Source organism: Oreochromis niloticus, linkage group LG7 (assembly GCF_001858045.2).
Source record: "Oreochromis niloticus isolate F11D_XX linkage group LG7, O_niloticus_UMD_NMBU, whole genome shotgun sequence".
In the NCBI taxonomy this organism is placed as follows: Eukaryota; Metazoa; Chordata; class Actinopteri; order Cichliformes; family Cichlidae; genus Oreochromis; species Oreochromis niloticus.
Window position 1 is genome coordinate 11,436,604 of NC_031972.2, and position 20,595 is coordinate 11,457,198.

General features: G+C 38.9%; 1 protein-coding gene across 6 annotated transcripts; it reads left to right on the forward strand.

The window, feature by feature from the left end:
- The first annotated feature begins 3,748 nt into the window (after positions 1–3,748).
- On the forward strand, positions 3,749–19,979 carry rilpl1 (Rab interacting lysosomal protein-like 1). Of its 6 annotated transcripts, XM_005459645.4 has the most exons (10): positions 3,749–4,340; positions 7,500–7,647; positions 8,522–8,640; positions 10,652–10,897; positions 11,621–11,767; positions 13,416–13,466; positions 13,549–13,703; positions 14,918–15,022; positions 16,273–16,360; positions 17,336–17,474. In XM_005459645.4, the coding sequence occupies exons 1-10, from the start codon at positions 4,053–4,055 to the stop codon at positions 17,339–17,341; spliced, it is 1,353 nt and encodes a 450-aa protein (XP_005459702.1). In that variant the 5' UTR covers positions 3,749–4,052; the 3' UTR covers positions 17,342–17,474. The 6 variants fall into 6 exon arrangements, with proteins under 6 accessions (XP_005459702.1, XP_019216247.1, XP_005459701.1 ...); XM_019360702.2 differs by lacking the exon at positions 17,336–17,474 and having other exon boundaries at positions 16,273–16,366; XM_005459644.4 differs by lacking the exon at positions 16,273–16,360 and having other exon boundaries at positions 3,750–4,340; positions 17,336–19,979.
- The last annotated feature ends 616 nt before the right edge of the window (positions 19,980–20,595 follow it).

The window sequence follows — 20,595 nt, forward strand, 5'->3', positions numbered from 1 at the left end:
GCTGCACATCTTGTATCTTCACACCCTAGACAATTGCCTTCAGATGACCCCAAAGATTAAAGTCTAAGGGGGTCAGATCGGGAGACCTTGGGGGCCATTCAACTGGCCCACGACGACCAATCCACTTTCCAGAAAACTGTTCATCTAGGAATGCTCGGACCTGGCACCCATAATGTGGTGATCTTGCTTCCATCTTGCTGGAAAAACTCCGGGAACGTGCCAGCTTCAGTGCATAAAGAGGGAAACACATCATGTAGTAATTTCAAATATCCAGTGGCCTTGAGGTTTCCACTGATGAAGAATGGACCCACTGTCGTCGTACCCCATATACCACACCAAACCATCACTTTTGTTGTTCCAACAGTCTTGGAGGGATCCATCCAATGTGGGTTAGTGTCAGACCAATAGCGGTGGTTATGTTTGTTAACTTCACCATTCACATAAAAGTTTGCCTCATCACTGAACAAAATCTTCTGCATGAACTGAGGGTCCTGTTCCAAGTTTTGTTTTGCCCATTCTACAAATTCTGTGCGCCGATCTGGGTCATCCTCGTTGAGATGCTGCAGTAGCTGGAGTTTGTAAGGGTGCCATTTGTGAGTAGCTAATATCCGCCAAAGGGATGTTCGACTAATGCCACTCTCCAGTGACATGCAGCGAGTGCTACGCTGTGGGCTCTTGCTAAATGAAGCTAGGACAGCCACTGATGTTTCTTCATTAGTGACAGTTTTCTTGCATCCACATTTCCAAATCCAAGACTGAACCAGCTTCACGAAACTTAGCAAGCAGTTTGCTAACTGTAGCATGGGAGATGGGTGGTCTCGTAGGCTGTCTTGCATTGAAATCTGCTGCAATGACCCGGTTACTGCGTTCACCAGATATCAACACAATTTCGATCCGCTCCTCACGTGTTAACCTCTTCGACATGTCAATGGCTGTGAACAAAGAGAAACTTGTAAATAACTCATTAAAGAATAAAGTTACGTTGAAACCAAGCATACCATTGTTTTTCTTGTGACATTACCAATAAGTTTGATGTGTCACATGGCCCTCTTCCTATTGAAAAAACAAAAGTTGTATCCAAGATGGCCGACTTCTAAATGGCCACCATGGTCACCACCCATCTTGAGGAGTTTGCCCCCTCACATATACTAATGTGCCACAAACAGGACTTTAATATCACCAACCATTCCCATTTTATTACGGTGTATCCATATAAATGGCCCACCCTGTAGATGCATATAAAATTTGTCACCAAAGCAGTATGTTTCCACCCAATGAACATCTCTTGACTTTAGCCATCCCTCCCTCACTCTTTAAAAGAGACCCTTATCTTCTTTGTTGCTGGCCTTGGATGTTGGGATGCCCTGGGATGTGGTTGCAGTAGGCCCACTTATTCCCACTGCGTGGCAGGGTACTATGGGGAATTGAGGTGCCTACTGAGCCAGCTGGAGCCTACTCTCCTTTCTCGCCTTCTCAATTTTTACATCCCAGCACCCACCCTCTGTTCATATACACATCAACATGGATCGATGTGTATTTTGGTGCATTGTTGTGTCTGTATGTCTGGTGTGTGTGGCCAGTATATGTCTGTGTCTGGGGTTGCTGTGCCTCAACTTCAGTACAACATAGTCATAGAGGATGAAGGGTTGCTTCACCATGCATGAATGCATGTTATTCATTTTTAGTTTTTCTCTCTTCCATATGCTTCAGCTTTATCCTTTCTTTGTTAGTCACAGTTTTTGCTATTGGGCTTAAATTTTTTTTACATAAACACACAGTGGTCATTTTTCACTTCTTCACTTCAGGATCTTAGCATTAGGGTAGCCAGCTAGTGATAACCTGTTCTTATATTTCTCAAAAATCCACAGTTTGACCTCTCCCCACATTTCAATCTTCATTTCTCAACATAGTTGTCAGTGGTCTGTACAGGGTCTGATGTTTTTGTGTTTATTTTCTGTTCCTCTCTCACTTTGTAAAAGTCGCTTTGAGTTCTAGGTGGAAGTGGGCTCTGTGAGTTCGCCTGTGTTCTTCTATTTAGATTGTCCTTCTCATACCTGAGGGCTGGATGGTGTAGCAGATCTCTGCCAGATTGTCTTTGCTATGTCTCTGCTTTACATTGACTAACTTTGTTACCTTGTTGCCAGTCTGTGCCAAACCTCTCCTGTTCTCTTCATGCTGCTCCGAGGAAATCTGAATGCACCATCAGCTGCTTATCACCAGAATCTAGCACCTATAAGGTGAAGGACTTTCCAGAAACTTGCTTACCTGCACAATGACCCTTCCTGGTCCTCAGCCACTCAAGCCCTCAAGTAGCAGAGTTAATCCAGTTCTCTAACTCTTTCCGCAAAACACATATCCTTCTTAGCCTCAGCTAATTTCAGCTCCCCCAAAGACTGTAGAAATGGGCAACACGGTGGTTAGCACTGTTGCCTCACAGCAAGATCTTCATATATACATTTAACTGACTTCAGTATGAGTGTCTGGTGTAAAGTAAACCTGGGACAATTTGTCAACAGATTTGTTGACAGAAAATTTACAAATCTAAATGTTTAGATTGCTGGTTTGTTTTTTCTTCTTTGTTAACATTTAGAAATATTTCTTTATATATCATTGTTCCTATTATTGTTATTATAACCCAGTGTTACAATGCATATAATATGACGTCAGTAAATATGAATGTAGTTCTGTTATTTCTGTTGTCAGTGATTCATTAAATGTTCAAAGACTCTAGGTAGACTCTAGGTACGTGATGCGTTGTTTTAGGCGTTAATCGTCTCTTCGTGCTGTAATATATTCACACAGCAACCTCGTCCGTCTCTTATTTCAGTCATGCGCAATACAAACTGCAACCTCACCACTATGGAAGTAGCCACTGTGATTCACGCAGGGACCAAACAGGAAGTAAAGTTAGGGAAAGGCAACCGGCGTTCGACTTCATCATATTCAAAATAAAAGCACTAATAAACGGTACAAGGCAACAGTGTAATCACAACTGGTACTCTGTATAAACCTGATGCACTGTTAAATTATTGTTTTGTCCATTGAGATAAGACTATTGATCTGCATAAGAACAGCAGTGGATACAGTAGGTCATGGGCCCTCATGAACAGCACATGCAAAAAGTGATGGTATTACTATACCATCACCATACCATGGTATTACTAATGACATGGTGATGCAAAATATATCAGCGTTTCACCACGTGTTACTTCGGGGTATGTTGAAATTTTCTAAGGTAGGCGCTTTCAGTGTTTCATATTTAATTTTAGCCTTACCCACACTCCCTTTTGCCAGGCCACCATTTTAAATAAGAAGTTCTTAAGGCGTCGCTTTCAGGTATTACCTGAAAGGATGACTCGGCCCCGTGTTAAGATTCTGTTGATCTTTCTTCAACACCATACACAGATGTTTTGACCATAAAGTCATAGCAGTTGTTTCTTCGTGTTCAGCTGGAAGCTATTTAATTTTGGAAAGGCTCATTTTGATATACAGGAGTCGATGATAAGTGTGCTTCTAATGTTACTCTAATGAATGAGCCTTTACTTTTCGTTGTATAAGAATAGAATTAAATGGTTTTTACATCTTTACTTAAAAGTAACGTTTTGGAATCTTGTTTTTATTTGTTAAAAAGCACATTGCTTTGCTTTGCATTAGTTAAAACATCTCAATTATAAATATATGAGAAGAGGTTGGAATATCTTTCTCCTTGCGGGTTTTATTTTGAAACGTGCTGCCGAAATTGTGAAGTTTACTTTTGTAGTGGTTGACAGCGGTAGCTGCTAGCTTACAGGGGCACCGCAGCTCCAGCAGGACAGCGATGGGACTTAGGCGATATGTATCTCAAAAAAATCAAACGGAAGGCTGGACTGAGCCGCTAGTGATGGATACGCAATAGTTTCAGTGTTATATGCTGCTTTAAGGAGTCTCTGGACACCGCTTATCAAGCTGAGGACATAAAGCGTAACTTAGCAGGCTTGTTCTTCACGGGGGAGGAAGTTTGTTGCGGCGAAGGGAACATAATAGGAAACCGGGGAGGGACAAAATATCTCGACATGGAGGACTTCGGGTCGGCCCTGGAGAAAAATGTGGCTGACCTCACGGTGATGGACGTGTATGACATCGCCGCAGTGGTGGGGCAGGAGTTTGAGCGGATCATAGACCAGTATGGCTGCGAGGCTCTGTCTAGGCTCATGCCCAAAGTGGTGCGGGTCCTGGAGATCCTGGAGGTGATGGTGAGTCGCAGCAGCATCAGCCCGGAGACCGAAGAGCTGAGGCTGGAGCTGGACAAGCTGCGTCTGGAGCGCATAGACCGGCTGGAGAAGGAGAAGAGGCACAGAAAGGTCTCACACTGCACAGCCACAGAGCCAATCACTCTCTGCTCTACAGAATAAAAGTGGAAATCAAGATTTAATTTGTCAGTGACTGTCATACTATGTTTTTGATCCGTGTAGGTCAGGACGTGTTCAGATCGTCTTCCTAAGACGATACTAATACCACAGTAAAATGTCCTGCATTTATAATGTGACCCGAGTCAAAGTAGTAAGTGTCACTCTACTCTAAAATGAATCAGGCACAAGAAAGTTTTGGATGCTAAACAATGTTAAATAAGTTGAACAACAACAACAACAACAACAACACCCCCCCCCCCACACACACACACACACAAGTACACAGAGTATTAATATGATCCATTACAGTCAATGTTGTATAGTAATATTTTGCACTCAACCATAGAAAAAACAAAAGAACACAACAAACAGTAAAATATCTATAAAAGCATTACAAGGCACGTGGATAGTGGTAACAATTACTTAAGTAAAAATCCTATAACAGGAAGGATAACCTGCTAAAAGAGCCTTTTTTCATTATATTTAAATAAAAGCAAGTACTGAAGTAAAACATGTATAAAATGCTTTTAGTGCACATTATTAATGTATAACACTAAATAGAAATGCACAAAATAGTCAAAAAATTAAAACATCATAGCTGCAGCCATAGTAAGTAGCATTTTTGTGTTTCAGCCAGAATAAATGGTGGACATAAGCTCTAAGAAGTGAAGCAGGAGGTGAAATTTCTAAACCTTTACTTTTTTTAATAGATAGCAGGGGGCAGTGACTCTGGTTTCAAACTTAAGTTAGATTGGAAAGAAGTCTACGATAAAGTGATCCTGTTTCTGACATGATTTATGATCTTGGCAAACACTTACTTTGTGAACTTATGATCTGAATTGCCTTTTTCAAGTCTCATTTAATAACAGATGATGTTAATTTAGTAAATTCTAGTAATATTTAAAGTAAAAATGACAAATCAGGTTTGGGGTGAGGCTTACTTTGATTGTATGAATACAGTGTCACAGTATGGCTGTACGTAGTATCATCAAGCACTCCTGTCAGATCAAATCCTTGATCATTATGTCCAGTTTTAAATACAGTCTGTGGCTGAAGTTGGTCGAGGTGGAGCTCCAGTGGTTGAAATGACTTTACATACAGATAGTGCTTATTCTAAATCTAGATGTAGATTCATCCAGTGTGGTAGTGAGGTGAGTATAAATTATTAATTCATATTCATTGGTGTAGGAGTTGGGTAAACTTTAGAAATGTCTAGGAATGGGTTTCTTTTTCCAATGGTTCAAGAGCCACTAAAAACAATTTATGGAGTAAAAATGTATTCATACACCATGAAAGGAAAAAAAATCATCCTTAACCACGTGCTGTATTTTATAAGGCAATTATATATTTGTATATAATCTGAAAGTAGCTATAGCTAGCAGACATAAAGGAATTGAGTAAAAAGTACATTTCCCTTTCGAATCTAAATGTAAAGTATTATGAAATGGTCAAGTAAAATATAAATGCAGTGCATTAAAGCATCGAGCTTTAAATGTTTTCATTTATTTTCCATCTTTGTGAATCTAAAAGTAGATCCTATGTTTGGGGTTTGAAATAAACCGGACACTCAGACTGCTCAGCGCTATAAAAAAAGTTAGTGTGTCAGTTTCTCGTGACAGTGACTGAGCCACTGGTTCACATATTAACTGTCTCGTGACCGTGATAAAGTGGAGAAGGCTGTTTGTGCTGCAACTCACAGGCCATTTGAAGCCAGCACCGTTTTCACATGGAAATGAAAAGCTCACATCCACAGTGAAAATATGTGGTGTAGTGTTTATTGGCTCTGTGCACAGTTTTCTTTTGTGTATATAAAAGCTAATGTAAGAGTTGTGCAGCAGTGTATATAATAAAACTTTGTGTGGGTTTTTTTTGTTTTGTTTTTTTCATGAACCCAATGACTGAATATGTAGCATATGTTGCCCATGTGTAGTGCACATGCTCCCATACTAAGCTTCCACTAAAATCAATGAAACTGATTACAGCAGGCCTCGGAGCAGTGTGGAATGGCACATGTCCACAGAATCTGTCATTTCCACACCTCCCGTGCACAGTCTGCGTAGCCTCCCGTGGTACCTTCCATCATGGTAGCAACCAATGTGTCAAATTTTGCATGTTTACAATCCTTAAAAAGTCTTTCAAATTCTCTCTTGTTGATGACTGTAACTCTTACTTTTGCTCAGAATCATAACTAGCTGTCCAACAACGATTTGGATACAGTCACCTCTGATATCATTGATAATAAAGATTTAAATATGGAATCACATCTGAAAAACATGCATCACATTTTTAAAGTAATAGTGATGTTTACCTATTCATTCACAGGTACACTGGAAAAATGAAGTACAAACAGCAAATTATGCATTCTTGTTAATGCGGCTGCTTTAACAATATGAACAGAATGACTCATACTTCCTGTTTCCTGTTTGTTCCTGGTTTTCCAGTTGCTATATGAATCATTTAAGGTCTGAGTGACTGACTTGAAGAAGATGTTTCGTTTTTGGTATCTGCCAAAATTTGTCCACAATTTAAAGCAAGACAGTTCGACTGTGTTTTATAGGCTTTTGTCATTAACGCATTACTCTTTGATTTGACGATTGTGTTCTTTAAAAGCAAATTACTGCAGTACATTCTGAAAGTTACAGATGTTGAGATTTCTTTTTCTTACACATGCGCATAAACCACACAGAGGAAAAACTCAGAAGACCACAGCAGTGCCAGTTTTGTTTTGTAATGCCGGTCTTCCTCTGGGCACCATAAATGCTTGTAGAAACTATGTCCATCCAGTTTTTGTTGAGATAGTCAGGACCAAAGTGGAGCAATGGGTTGATCCTCCCATTACACAACCAAAATTATTGCGAATGTTTGCACTGAAATTGTGATCTTGTTAGCTTTGAAATGGTTCCTTTGAACCAGGGAAGCAGGTCTGTACATAAGTGCTTGGTAATATTGCTTTTATGTACAATCACCTTGCAGTCAACCTCAGGCAGCAAAAAATCTCAATGCAATCAGGCCTTCCTAGTTTTTTACTCTAGTGTTACTGGGCCATAACAAATGTGATCAGTAGTGATATATGTACAGCATAACAGTATGTGCGTATGTGTCTGAGCGCAGGAGTTGGAGCTGGTGGAGGATGTGTGGAGGGGAGAAGCTCAGGATTTGCTCTCCCAGATTGCTCAGCTGCAGGAAGAGAACAAAACCCTTCTCACCAACATGTCCATGAAAGACCCCATGAGCGAGGAGGAGCTGCAGAGGCATGAGGGTGAGGATGTGGGGCTCCATCAAAGCAAAGTACTGTCTACCTTAAAAGAAAAAGAAAATGTGTTATATTTTTTCATGATACACACCAGTTTACAAGTGACTGAGAATGTGAATGACTTACAAGTCAGTTGCTTTAAAACATTATTATTAATATGTGTTATTCACTAATAAGTGTTTAGAAATGTTACTGCCCTATACGCAAATCTTTGAGACCAAGATTGAATCGAGTCAAAAGTAGGCTCATTGCCATCACTTTTCAGGAACAGTGTGGTTGTGCATTGGTCCTACAAAGAGCTTTGCAGTTACCATCGGATTTCTGAAACATGTACATGGGTAATTTTTTTTTTACTAACACTGTGAGCATGTGCCTAATAATAATTTCAAACAACAGACTCCTGCTTCAGTGTTGGGAGTCTGCATGCTACCACTCGAAACCTGCTGATACCTAGTAATGTTTACATCACAGCAGAGCATGAAACAGCTTGTCTTTTGCTGATTTTCCTGGAAATTCAGTTAAAGTTTGTGCCGCGTGTGGTCCGAAGCTTGTCCGTTTGCCCTCGATACGTTTCTCATGTGTGTCCCTCTATCTCTCTCTGCTGTGCACGCAGTACCACACTCAGATACAAACACAAACAAAGGGAGCCTTCTCTGTGTTAATGGTGAGCCAGTCTCATCCCTGCGTCAGAGGCTTCTCCGTGGTCTCACACAGAGGCCACAGTCACCCTGACGCACAGACCAGCTTCAGTGTACAAGCACACCTGCAAGCCTCACACACAAATCAGAGCTCACGTCTGCCTGTCAGCCCAGATGAAAAATCTATCTGTCCTGTTTATTTTTATGGTTGACAATTTTTTTCCTCTGTCACCCGTTTCCAGGTATGTCAGAAAGGGAGAGGCAGGTGATGAAGAAGCTCAAAGAAGTGGTGGACAAGCAGAGAGATGAGATTCGAGCCAAGGACCGTGAGCTCACTCTGAAAAATGAGGACATAGAAGCAGTAAGGACACAAACTTGGTGCCTCAATGAGAAGAGGCTGTTTTTTTTCTTCCTGTGTGAATTATAAAGAATTCAGATATTTTCTATATTTTAAATATAACAGAGGCCTGGTTAGATGGAGATGAGCAGCAACTGTTTTGGCTCAGTATTGAGGAGACATATATTTGCTGCCAGTGTTTTACTGTTTAAAAAAAGGTTAAAAAGCTCAGGGAAAGAACAGAAAAAATAATAATCTTAAGATTATCAGAGTGCCCGAGTTCCCCACCTTCAATTTCTAGCTTCCCACCTCAACATAGGCTAGGAAACCCTGGAAATGAGCAAAGTATTTGTTTATTTTCTTACATAATTTGTGCAAAGTCTCAAATAATTTAAGTTCTTTATCTTGATAAAGAACTTCAAACCTTTGAAGTGGATCATACCAGTCTCAAAAACAAATAGCCTACATGTATAATTTACAAAGTCTCTCTTTATCAGATGCAGGGTGTTTGATGTGTTTTGTGTGGCTGTATTTCTTTTGTATAGATTAGGTTTCAGATAACAAAGAGACCCCACCTAAACGCGACAGTGTAATGTGAACAAGCCAGAGTAAAGGTCATGCAAAGGACATCACTACAGACCAGTCTGGATTGTGTAGCAAATTGAAGACATGGCCATAGATCTGGAAAAGGTCAACGAGTCAGAAGCTCACATAGAGGACTAAAATTTCTTCAATAAACATGTAGAATTTCACAAGATGGCTTTTCAGAAAAGCCCTGGATCTGTTGATCTGTAATTCCAGTCATGCCAAAATGTATTGGTGCAAAATGCAAATATGCAGGTTTTTGGTTCTCTCAGAGTGACAGAGGTTATACATGTTACAGAAGAGGTTACAGAACTCATCTTTTGGCCTTTTGTCATAGCTCTGCTATGAATATGGAGGCACTTTTTAAAAAGGATGGATGAGTCCTGGATGAGGTGGTGGATAAAGGGAACGTAAAAATGCTGTGGCCTCAAGTTCAGGATGTTGATGAAGAAGATTCTTTAGCAAGTCAGCTAATCTACTATTGATCTACTGGTTTTCCAAATCTTTGTCAGAAAACTAAACCATTACTAATATAAATAACAGCAGCTCACACTTTAGCTTGTGAATACAGCTGTATACAACATCATAGATAAGACTAATACCAAGGCATGTGCTTATGTGTATAGTAAATTGATAGTTAACATGGGTTAATGATCTAATTATGACCAAAAAGTACAGTTTAGGGAACAGTTATTCTTGTTATAACCGGCCTGTTTACTGTGAGCAGGATGAGAGACAGCAGAGAACAGATGAGACACCAAAATAGCTACTAGAGATCTGAAGAAAAAAAACTTGGATAGGCAGATAAGACACAACACAGAACTATGTGATAGTATGTGATACTACAGTTAAACATTCAAAACAGGAAACATATTAGCCAATCATGTTGTTTTGCTGATGCATGCGCACAGTAAAGGTTCCTGAACGTTTCAGGAGTCATGTGATTCTGTACGCATGGGTAGGTAGAAAAATAATGTGCATTGTGAGACTTCAAAATGTTCTTTAGTCCAAGATTTTCCACATTGTGAAACTTACTTTAGATATACAGTGAAGTTGAGTAGTCAGATGTCACTCATTTGGTTTCCTTTGATGTCATGCTGGGAAAGGCAGCCTAGGCACTCTCACTCTGAAATGGCTAAGGCTCAGGTATTTTAAGATCCTAACAGTGAATTTCCATTTTAGTCATTTCTATTATTTCACTTGTCCATGGATTCAGCCATTCATTTGTTCTGTGGCTTTAGAAACCCCCTCACACCCACTAATGGTTTGTGTGTCACCCAGTACAGCACAATCAATATCTCCTCAGAGAGATTGCCTGAAAATGTGTGCTCTTACCTTTGGTGGCTGGCTTTTCCCTCCTGTGTGGCAGTTCTGAGAAACGGGAAACACTTCTAGCTTCCAACATGCTACGCGAGACCATGCAGCCCATTCTCTCTCTTTTTTTCTCCAGCTCCAGCAGCAACAGTCTCGACTTATGAAAATCAACCATGACCTGCGCCATAAAATCTCTGTGGTAGAAGCTCAAGGGAAAGCTCTCATTGAACAGAAGGTTGAGCTAGAGGCCAGTGCTCAGGCTCGGGGACAGGAAGTTGCTGCTCTTCGGCAAGAAGCTGCACGCTTAAGGGAACGGCTTCAAGGAGAGCTGACTGCTCAGAACCCAGATGAGCCCCCACCTCAGCCTCCTTCACCTGCAGAGGTAACAGAGCACATGGAAAACTGAAAATAACTTTTTGTTTTCACACTTTAGTTTTTTTTACAGATAATAGTACACATTGCTTACTTTAACGTGGACCTATTACACAAGCTCTATATTTCTTGATTTTTGTACTCTTTGTATGTTATATAGTTAAATAATCCTTCTTTATAATATGCTGGGCCTTGGTGAAGCCCCTCAGGTCATTCTCTGTGTGAAACAAGATGTTTTTTGCTAAATTCCCCCAAATTCCTCTTCACTGCCCTTTGCAAACAAAACACAGAAGTTTTGTACTAGCAAGTAGGTGGGGCCTCTGTGAGATGACCATATTAGGAATATCCATTGTCATAATGTGATACAGAGCCAAACACAGAAAAAATTCTTTAGTTAGGGTGGTCTGAAGCCTGAGGTATTGGAATTTTGGACATACATTGGAACAGAAAATGATGGCAAAAAATAATTAAAAAAACATTATTGGAAGTTTCCCCCATCTTCCAGTCTTTGTTTGAAGCTAACCATTTAGTTTGATCTTCTCTTGGCTTGTTGCGAGAAATGAGCAAACAAACTAGCATGTTATGCAAATCGTTTGCATTGTATAACAGATCTGATCATTTTCACATGCAGTTGTTCAAACCACCATCTTTTATCTGAACTGTAGGTGCACAAATCCTCAGAGCAACTCAATAGTTTATTATATGTCTCACAAATTGTCTTTTACCTCGCCAGTGTGGTAAAATTGCTACAGTGTTGGTGGGGGCTGAGGGCTCCTCAGAGCTGACACCCGGGGGGGTTGATGGTGTATCGTGGCCTCTGTGTGGTTCCCTCGGCCCAGAGGCACACGAGGATGCTGAGGACGATGCAGTGTTGCTTTGGGTAATGCAAATGTGCTGATTAGCACTAGAGTGATGTGATGTGATTGTCCTGACTCTAACTCCAAACCTGCACTCCTCCCAGAGGAACATTAGCCTAGGAAGATAGTAGACTAACATTTCTGTGACGTGTGGACTGTGCTGAAACGACTCTGCATGGGTGTCAAAAAGCTAACAGAGTATCAGTAGGATTTCCTCTCAACAGCTAAGTGACTTTCTGGACAAGTGCGCTCATGACCCCTCTAAATATAGAATACTGCAAGAGTCCAGCCTCTAACAACACTTGAATCTGTCCTTTCATGCACCCTGAGATTGAAACACAGACAGCAGAAAAAGCTACAATTAAGTGTTTCTTTTTTATTTCTCTGCTGTAATAGTGGCAAGAAAGAATAAAAAAAAAAACAAGAGTACTACAATGTTATTTTTTTAATGTAGCTACATTTAAGACTTTTATATTAACTACGATTGATGTTATGTTTCGAAACACATTAAAACACATTCAGAAAAATTTCATAAATGATAAATGAATGACAGCTCTAACTAGCCAGTTGGCGCAGCTAATGACATGAAAGCTCATGGTTGAGTTTTTTTAGCCGCTCAGCAGTATTCAGCACACCGATGGAAACATCTGACGTGCTAAACAAAGGTGGAGTCATGCCGATAAATCTGTTGTCACAGTGACACTGAATCTGAGCCAAATAAGCGCACTAGACGGCTGCGGTGGAAGATGTACATGCACCATTGTCTTTACTACTGTTTGCTCTCAGTGAGTCAAACAGGTCTGTGTGTTCTGGCTCTTTGATCCCTGATAAATGAGAAAATAAGCCACAGACCACGCCTGACTCACATCTGCAGGTTGGTCCTTTTCACTTCATCAGTCCCCAAAACTACTGTTTTATGACCAAGACAGCCATCAGCCTTCAGGAGCTGGCCCAACTCTATTGAGATGCCTATCTGTTCACCTTGGTGTACAATCAGTGGTTACAAGTTATCCAAAGTTATGCAAACATTTCTTGCTGTTGCTGCTTGACATTAACCAGCAAGATGCAAAGATGGTCTCACTTTAGCATCGGGGCTGCTAGACAATAAGCATTTGTCAGTTCGACCACATGAAATAATCTGTACTATTTGGTTTTAAATGAAAGAAAAAATATAAGTAAGTAAGTAAGGTTTATTTATTAAGCGCTTTTTTGTAGACAGGCAGTCACAAAGCGCTGTACACAAAATAAAGAAAACATTAAGTAATAAGATAGTGAGCTGAAAATGTCTGGAGCAGACAACAAAGTCAGGAGTGGCTGAGCTAAAGCGCATCACAAAACCATTTTTTTATTCATTTGCACACATATTCAGATAATCTCTAATGTTTAAAAAGTTTGAAGAAACATGTGATTCCAGTTGGACTTTGAGATTGTATAGAGAATCCTGAAAAACATGAGAATTTTGGACATTTTAGAGTAGAATTGTGCATGAGTGCCTCGTGTCCGCTGCATGTGTTTCAGGTGTTTTCCTTTAACACTCAGTGAATTTCTCTTTGCTGAGTTAAAAAAGCTAACAGCATTTTAGTTCACAGACTGGGGTGAAGTCTGAACTAAACCAATGCATTGGAACAAAAAGGCCCTGTGTCTGACTTGTAGTTAAACATTTGCCACCAGGAGGCGATGTGCGATGAAGACATGCCTGCTGTGTTCCAATATTTCACTAAGGTATCCTCACTCCCCGCCCCTGCCTCTTCCCTTCTGTTCTCTGGTTTACTTTACTCTGTGTAATGCATTTTTCTCTTGGCAGGAGGCGCTGTGTGAGGAGGAGTCAGGGGGCCTGGATCCAAAGGACCCCAACAGGCCCAGATTCACCCTGCAGGAGCTGAGGGATGTCCTGCATGAGCGGAATGAGCTAAAGGCCAAAGTGTTCCTGCTGCAGGAGGAGCTGGCCTACTATAAAAGGTACATATAGGTGTTAAACGTGTTAATATTGACAATTACCCACCTCCTGTGGAGACAGATATTTACGAGCTGCACAAAACAGTGTTTATCGTGCGCTTAAAGCATCAACAGGATTTAGAAGTTTGTTTTCTAAGTCAGACCACACAGGGCCAGCTTCTTTGCTGAGTGCTTTAAGTTGCTGTTTCCTCATTAATATATGTTACAATTGCACTTATTTGTAGCTGTTTTCAGTTTAATTATTATATTCTTTCATGTTTATGCTCTGTTACTTAGCAGCACAGTTATATTTTAGCCTCGTGTTTCTTGTACTGTTATCTCTGCTTTTACTTCGACTTTCAGACTTTTGTTTATGTGCTTGTGAAGCCTTTTCGGATTTGTTTTTTAAGGTGCAGGCCGTAAGATTATTGTGATACTTTGGCAAGTTATGTTATTGGTGTCCACCATATCATAAGTATGGGTGGAGGGACTGAGTAAAGAAATATTCAGTCCCTCCACAAGGGATAGACTTGTTGTGGGATGATGAAGAGAAAAAAATCAGTGCATAAAGAAGCCATAAAGAAACCATACGCATTTCCCAATTAAGAGGTGATGTATAAATAAAATTCTTTTTAATATTTAATGATTTGGCAAAAATTGACAGCTGTGGCTTCATTTATGGCTGGGTGATAGTTTGTCTGTTTATGTTGTTGTTGCATTAGAAAAACTGTATTAGCAAACTGCTTTTTCACATCGAGAGTAGTTCAGTCAAGTCCCAGCTGTGATATACTTGTTGCATCCTCTGCACAGTGAGTCTACTTCTGATTAAACAGTTTTGAGACAGGAATTCTGAATACAGGACAGACATAGATCATCTGGTCATTTCCCAAAATAAAACTCTCCATGTAAGCTAAATGCTCCACTTCTGGTATGAACCATAGGATGGAAGAAAAGGGTCACAAACCTTTGCTTGATGTGTTCTTAGTTTTAGACATTCACATTGTTTAATATTTTTCTTGGAGGGTTGCTCACAACCAACACAAGTTGCCACAGAGCTTTAAAATCCGACTAACAACCGATTTAAATTCTCTAAAGCATATTTTTGTTCCCTTTTTTCCTCACATCTTTTGCTCATCCCTCTGCCAGCACCTTAAGTTAAAAATTTATTTACTCCAAAAAAATCTTCATAGACAAAGTAATCCTGATCTCTGTAATTCTGGTGGTCTCTGTGTTTGCAGTGATGAAGCAGATGAGGAGATTATAACTCCATCTTCTTCTCCCTCCCCTGAACTGAGGACTCGCTCCCGCTCTGCTGCCCAGCCAGAATCGGGAATCAAACGCCTGTATGTGGAGCTCACACTCACACAAATACTCTCACTCATGTAACATCTGCTAATGAAAACACTTGCCTGTGAAAACCTTGCTTCCTGTGATTAATGGGAACTTTGCATGCTGTGAGTAGCGGTTGATTATTTGGTCTCTACATGCTCAGTCATTTGCATATTACATGCTTGTTCTTGTCTCTTCAGCAGCAGTGCCAGACGCTGTTTCAGGCTGGCAGCTTTAGCTTTAGACTTCACTTCCCTCGTGTGATACCATATATTATATATACTTTACTTTACAGAGGTAGCTGGGCTACTAACAAGTAAACATACATTTATCCTGTGTTTGTCAGCCATGTACAAACTGGAGTCTGTGGTTGTTTCCAATTAGCTGTCACATTGTGACAAGGACTCAAGGCTAAAAGCAGCTCCAAGTATTCTAATTGTAGGACACTTTACTATTTTATTAACGTAATATTTAATTGAATGTCTTTTTTTTAGTGTTGAGATTTTTTTAATGAAATTGTTTACCTGTTAATCTGTCTCTGTATAGCTCTCTGATACAGAGTACATATCATTCCTGTAAGTCCTGTGACTGTCTGAGGGTAAATATTTTCATAAATGTAAAACTAAAAGTATTCAAAATATAAAACAATTGTTTTCCAAAAAAATAAACAGACATTATTAGATTAGGGTGATATCAATAAATGGTAATTTTTACAATATTTTTTAGCAGTTAAAAACATGTTCTTTTTATTTTACCATGTATTACATTATTTATACGAGGCGGCTGTGCCTCAGGAGGAAGAAATGATTCAATCCCAGGCTGCTCCAGTGTGTGTGGCAGACTATTACAAGCTTTCTGGTTAAGTTTTTTTATTAATTCTATGGCAGCTCTGTCAGTGTGCACAGTAGCAAGTGTAAGTACAAGATTCGGGACATTAATTAAATGTATCAGGAGGTGTCGCTATACCAATATGGTGGCAACATTAGCAGCAGTTTGCATGCTTATACAGTTTATCTGTTCAAACTAAGTTGCATTCACTGTGTTTTGGATTTTAACGTGCTGTGAGTTGTTCTTGGATTTTGTTGTATTTTTTAATTCAATATCATAATTTTATTTTCCGGTTTGGTTTAAAATAAACTCAGCTTGACATCTTTTGAGCTTTAATGAGGTTTGGGTTCAGACAGAGGTCAACGGTTGATGTGGTCCTTGTCCTCCCCCATCCCCTATGTATGTGTGTTTTCGTGTCTTTACCTCTGTGTAACAGGATCTTCACCGCTATAATGCCGATGGTAGCGGCTGGTTTGATCCCAGATGACCCCACTTTACAGCCAATCAGACGCCTCATGTCACTTGTATGACTCTATATTTGGTTGGCTTTGCAATCCATCACTGTCTCAGCTAACAGACTTCACCCCCTTTGCATGTTCAGGGGGTTGCTTTCTTTTCGCACCTTTGTAGTATTCTGATTGGCTGATTGTGGGGCTGTCTTATTGTGTTTGTCGAATGAGACGACCAAGGATCGTGCAAAAAATAAATCAGCCAGTCAGAATAGTGTGTAGTCTAATGTCTCAACTTTTACCCTCACTGACCATCCTGACTGACCATGTGCACTAAAAATGATTGTGTGGAATTTACAAACTAAATTGATCTAAAGTGCTTTTAGATCATAACTAGGGATTCATTTAATTTTTAATGCTTTAATATTTTATCATCTGCCCAGATCAATTTACAGTAAAAAGATGAAATAATTTCTGCTATAATTTTTGAATTTTTACAATAGTGTATTAGGGCAGGTGAAGAGGAAAAGGGGGCTGGGTAAAAGGGGGTAAAATGACAGGGAATTTTAGAGATGAAAGTAATAGGTTCATGAGGGAAAAATCACTGAAAAATAGTGTTAGTGTTTTGTAGTGATGAATGCACCACAGCACCTCACTTGACAAGGTTAAATTGGAAAGAAAATTGCATATTGGAATTAAGGGGACGTTTAAATGAGCAGAGTTTCTATATAGTTATTTCACCTTCAGTGGTTTGTAGAGTTTTGTGTTAATTTGAATCAGGGTTACAACAGAACTTGACATATGACAAAAGGAAAACAATATCAGATATCCAAACAAAACGACTGATGTAAGATAGAGGCATTTGTTTACACTAATTATACAGAAGGTGTCGTAATTGAAAACTAAAATAATTCACTTGTGATGCATTCTGTCTGTTAAATTTGCCATTACTCTAACACTGCTTTACATGTAGCTCATACTCAGTGTTAGCCCTACATATATGGTATTGTAACCCACCGCCTGTTTCTTCTCTCCGTTCTCTCGTCTCAGGTTTAGTTTCTTCTCACGTGACAAGCAGCGGAGCTCGCAGCGCAGTGCACATTTCGACGTCGGCTTTGGCTCGTGGGCAGGCAAAGATGACGTGTACACCGAACAAGCCCAGGAGGCGTTGCAGCACATGTAGTCACCGTATGGGACTTAAAACTCTTAACACTCCCATCACTCAACTGCACACCAAACCAACACTAGCAACTCACACTGCAGCTGAAATGCCATGTACATGAGGTGGGAAGATGGCAAGAAACAAGAAGAATCTAATGTCCTTCGAAAAAATACAGCGTATACTTCAAATTCTGCCATTTAAAAAAAAAAAAAAAAAAAAAATCCCTGAAAGTGTTTTACAGGATTCACATGCAGGCGAGAGGGTAAACTCAGGTTGAACTGTGGAAAGTGGAACGTTTTGGCAGGTGGTAAATGATAAGGAGCTGAAGGTCCGGAGTAAACGAGGGGGAAAATGACTGCACACCTGAGTGTCACTAGTTTTTTAATGAGAGCAACATTTTAATATCCCATTTAGTTATTTCAAATTTCTGTCAAGGGGGCAGCTAATCAGTCCATCACCAGCGTTTTGCAAGTTGAGACTATGCAGCTCTATAAAATCTAATTGAGGCCTCTGTTTAAATGTTGCATGCAGTCACAATTTAAAGCTGTGTGAAGGTGTGAAGATATTTTGTTTTCATATTTAATGCAGCAGTTTCTGCGACTAAAAAGAATGAATGCATAAACACTTGGTTATGAGAATTTAAAGTACTCGTGTAAAGTGAAAGTTAGATTTTGACCATCATAATCCCAAGTTGTCTTTGCATTTTTACCCAGTCATCATAGTTTCTATTATCCTATTATAGGATGGTTTAAGCATTTTAGCATTTCATGACGTCTCCTATAATGCTGGCTACATGTTGTTTGTAGCCAGCATAAGCAACATCGCGGCTTTAAAGTTGAATTAGTGAGTCATTAATTCACATATTTGTACTTTTTAAGTCAGTGTTTGCAATATTCCATAATTTCATGGTAATATAAAAGCTTTGGCATGGTGAATTAGTTCATTATAAAACTTTTCCAGTTTTATTTAAGTCAACTACTACTGATGAATTATTTTACATTTTTTACTCACTCATCATGGTTTAGTATAAATTTAACACCTGACTTAATAATTTCTTGTTTTTACGATCTGAAAACCGTAAATGAATATAATACATTTGACTAAACAAATTACAAATTAAATTGTAAGATTTAGCTAACCCATTTTATTTATTAGATCTTCATAATACTAATGATCTTTTCATAGATTAAAAGTTGTAAATCAAAGCTTGAGCTTTTCGTTCATTACTGCGATTTTTTTATTTTCTTTTAGTCAATCTAATTCTAATTTATTAACTTAATGATGATGTATTGTTTCATAATTTTGACATAGTAAGCTCTTCACTCACTATAGTTTTGACTTAGTATCTCTTTATTTTGTTTGAGAAATTTGAATATATTTATGTTTGTGATGCTTCTTTTTTCTTTTTATGTACCCCTTTTCTCTAACAATTAACACAGATTTCTCTTTTGTGAAAGAGAGAATAGATGTGCCATGGGAATTCCCCTAATATTTTACACTATCTAAACAAAGCCTTACATACAAACTTACATTTGTCATAAAGTCTGATTTCATGCTTTCAGTGACAAACGTGACGCTCCACATTGTGCTCATGCAAACTTGCAGTTTTGTAACACCAGCCAAACCATAGCAGGCAATAATAAATTACATCTATATGATAATTTCTATAATTAAACATAGACCCTAAGAGACAATGTAATATTGTATTAGAATCACTTATAACAAAAATGTACAGCATCACAAGCTTTCACTTCAAATAAAAGCAAAATAAATTAAAATGTATTTTAATTAATACATATATTGTGCCATCAATAAGAGCCTAAATCTTACATTACATTTGCACTTTTTCCCTAGATAAAATATTCATATTCAGCATAAGCAACAATAATAACCCCAATTATCATCACACATCATGTGCAAAATAGAAGTCAGTGCGTTTGTGTTTATATGCATCATTTATACAAGGCCTCAAATTTAAACATGAATCAAGGCTCTGTTTAGAAACTGTAAGTCATGAATTGTGCATGGTTTAAAATAATGGTAATTAAGCTGAAGAGTGTGTTTACATATATTTTTTAAAAAGGCTATTTTGCGGATGGTGCTTGTGCTTTAACAGCTGATGCCTTCATGGAAACGTTAACAGTAGTGGCACTTTATCTTCATTTATACTCACCCAGGAAGGTGGAATAAATGAATGGCAAATGAAAAGATTGAGAAATGAGGCTAAAGACGTGTGTCAAAGCAGCTTTCCCCCTTTTATGAAATCACAGATACGTTAAAGAGAAACTATATTTTACATGTTATTTGGAAGTCAAAGGGATCTGCTCAATTTATTCATGAAGGAATTAAACAGTGAAATATTTTAAGGGAAATGAACTCATACCCGAGTGCTCACTCCAATCTTCATTTTTTTCCTTTGTTGAGTCTCCTATGAAGCCCATTAAAGTGGAGATTTAAGAGGTATATTGAATGGATCAGTGCTTTATGAAATTCAAACATGTCACATCAGTAATAAAAATCTGTAATATTTGACATTTTTGTACGTGGTTTTTTTGTTGTTGTTTTTTTCCTAACTTGCATAGCAACAGATCGCAGTCACGTTCAAGTGTTTGATTCGTTCATAATTGTAAAACATACATTTGTAAACAAAGAACATCCAGTGTGGTAAAATAACTGGCATGGGGAAAAATTTTAACTACATTAATTTTCCTCTGTCTCAATTTACATTTAAACATAAGGCACAAAGCAGTGTATTTGGTTGAAATTCCATTATATAGAATATATCACCTTTTGCCCTTACGTAACAATTTAGAAATCAGAGGTCTATATGAAGAAGACTAAATATGAAACATTAAAACAAAGCACAGCAGTAGTAGTCCAATTCACCAAAAAAAACAAAGATGATTTTATTTATTTAAGATGCTGGGTTAGTGTGGAAAGTTGTGACAAGAAATATGATTTATCTCAATTAGATGAGGATAGCATGGTGGTACAGTGGTTGGTACCGTCGCCTCACAGTGAGAAAGTCCTGGCCTCGTTTTGATTCCAGCCTGGGGTTTTGCTGTGTGGAATTTGTGATTCTAAATTGACAATAGGAGTGAATGGTTGTAATAGCCCTTGGAAACCTGTCCAGGGTGTACTATAACTC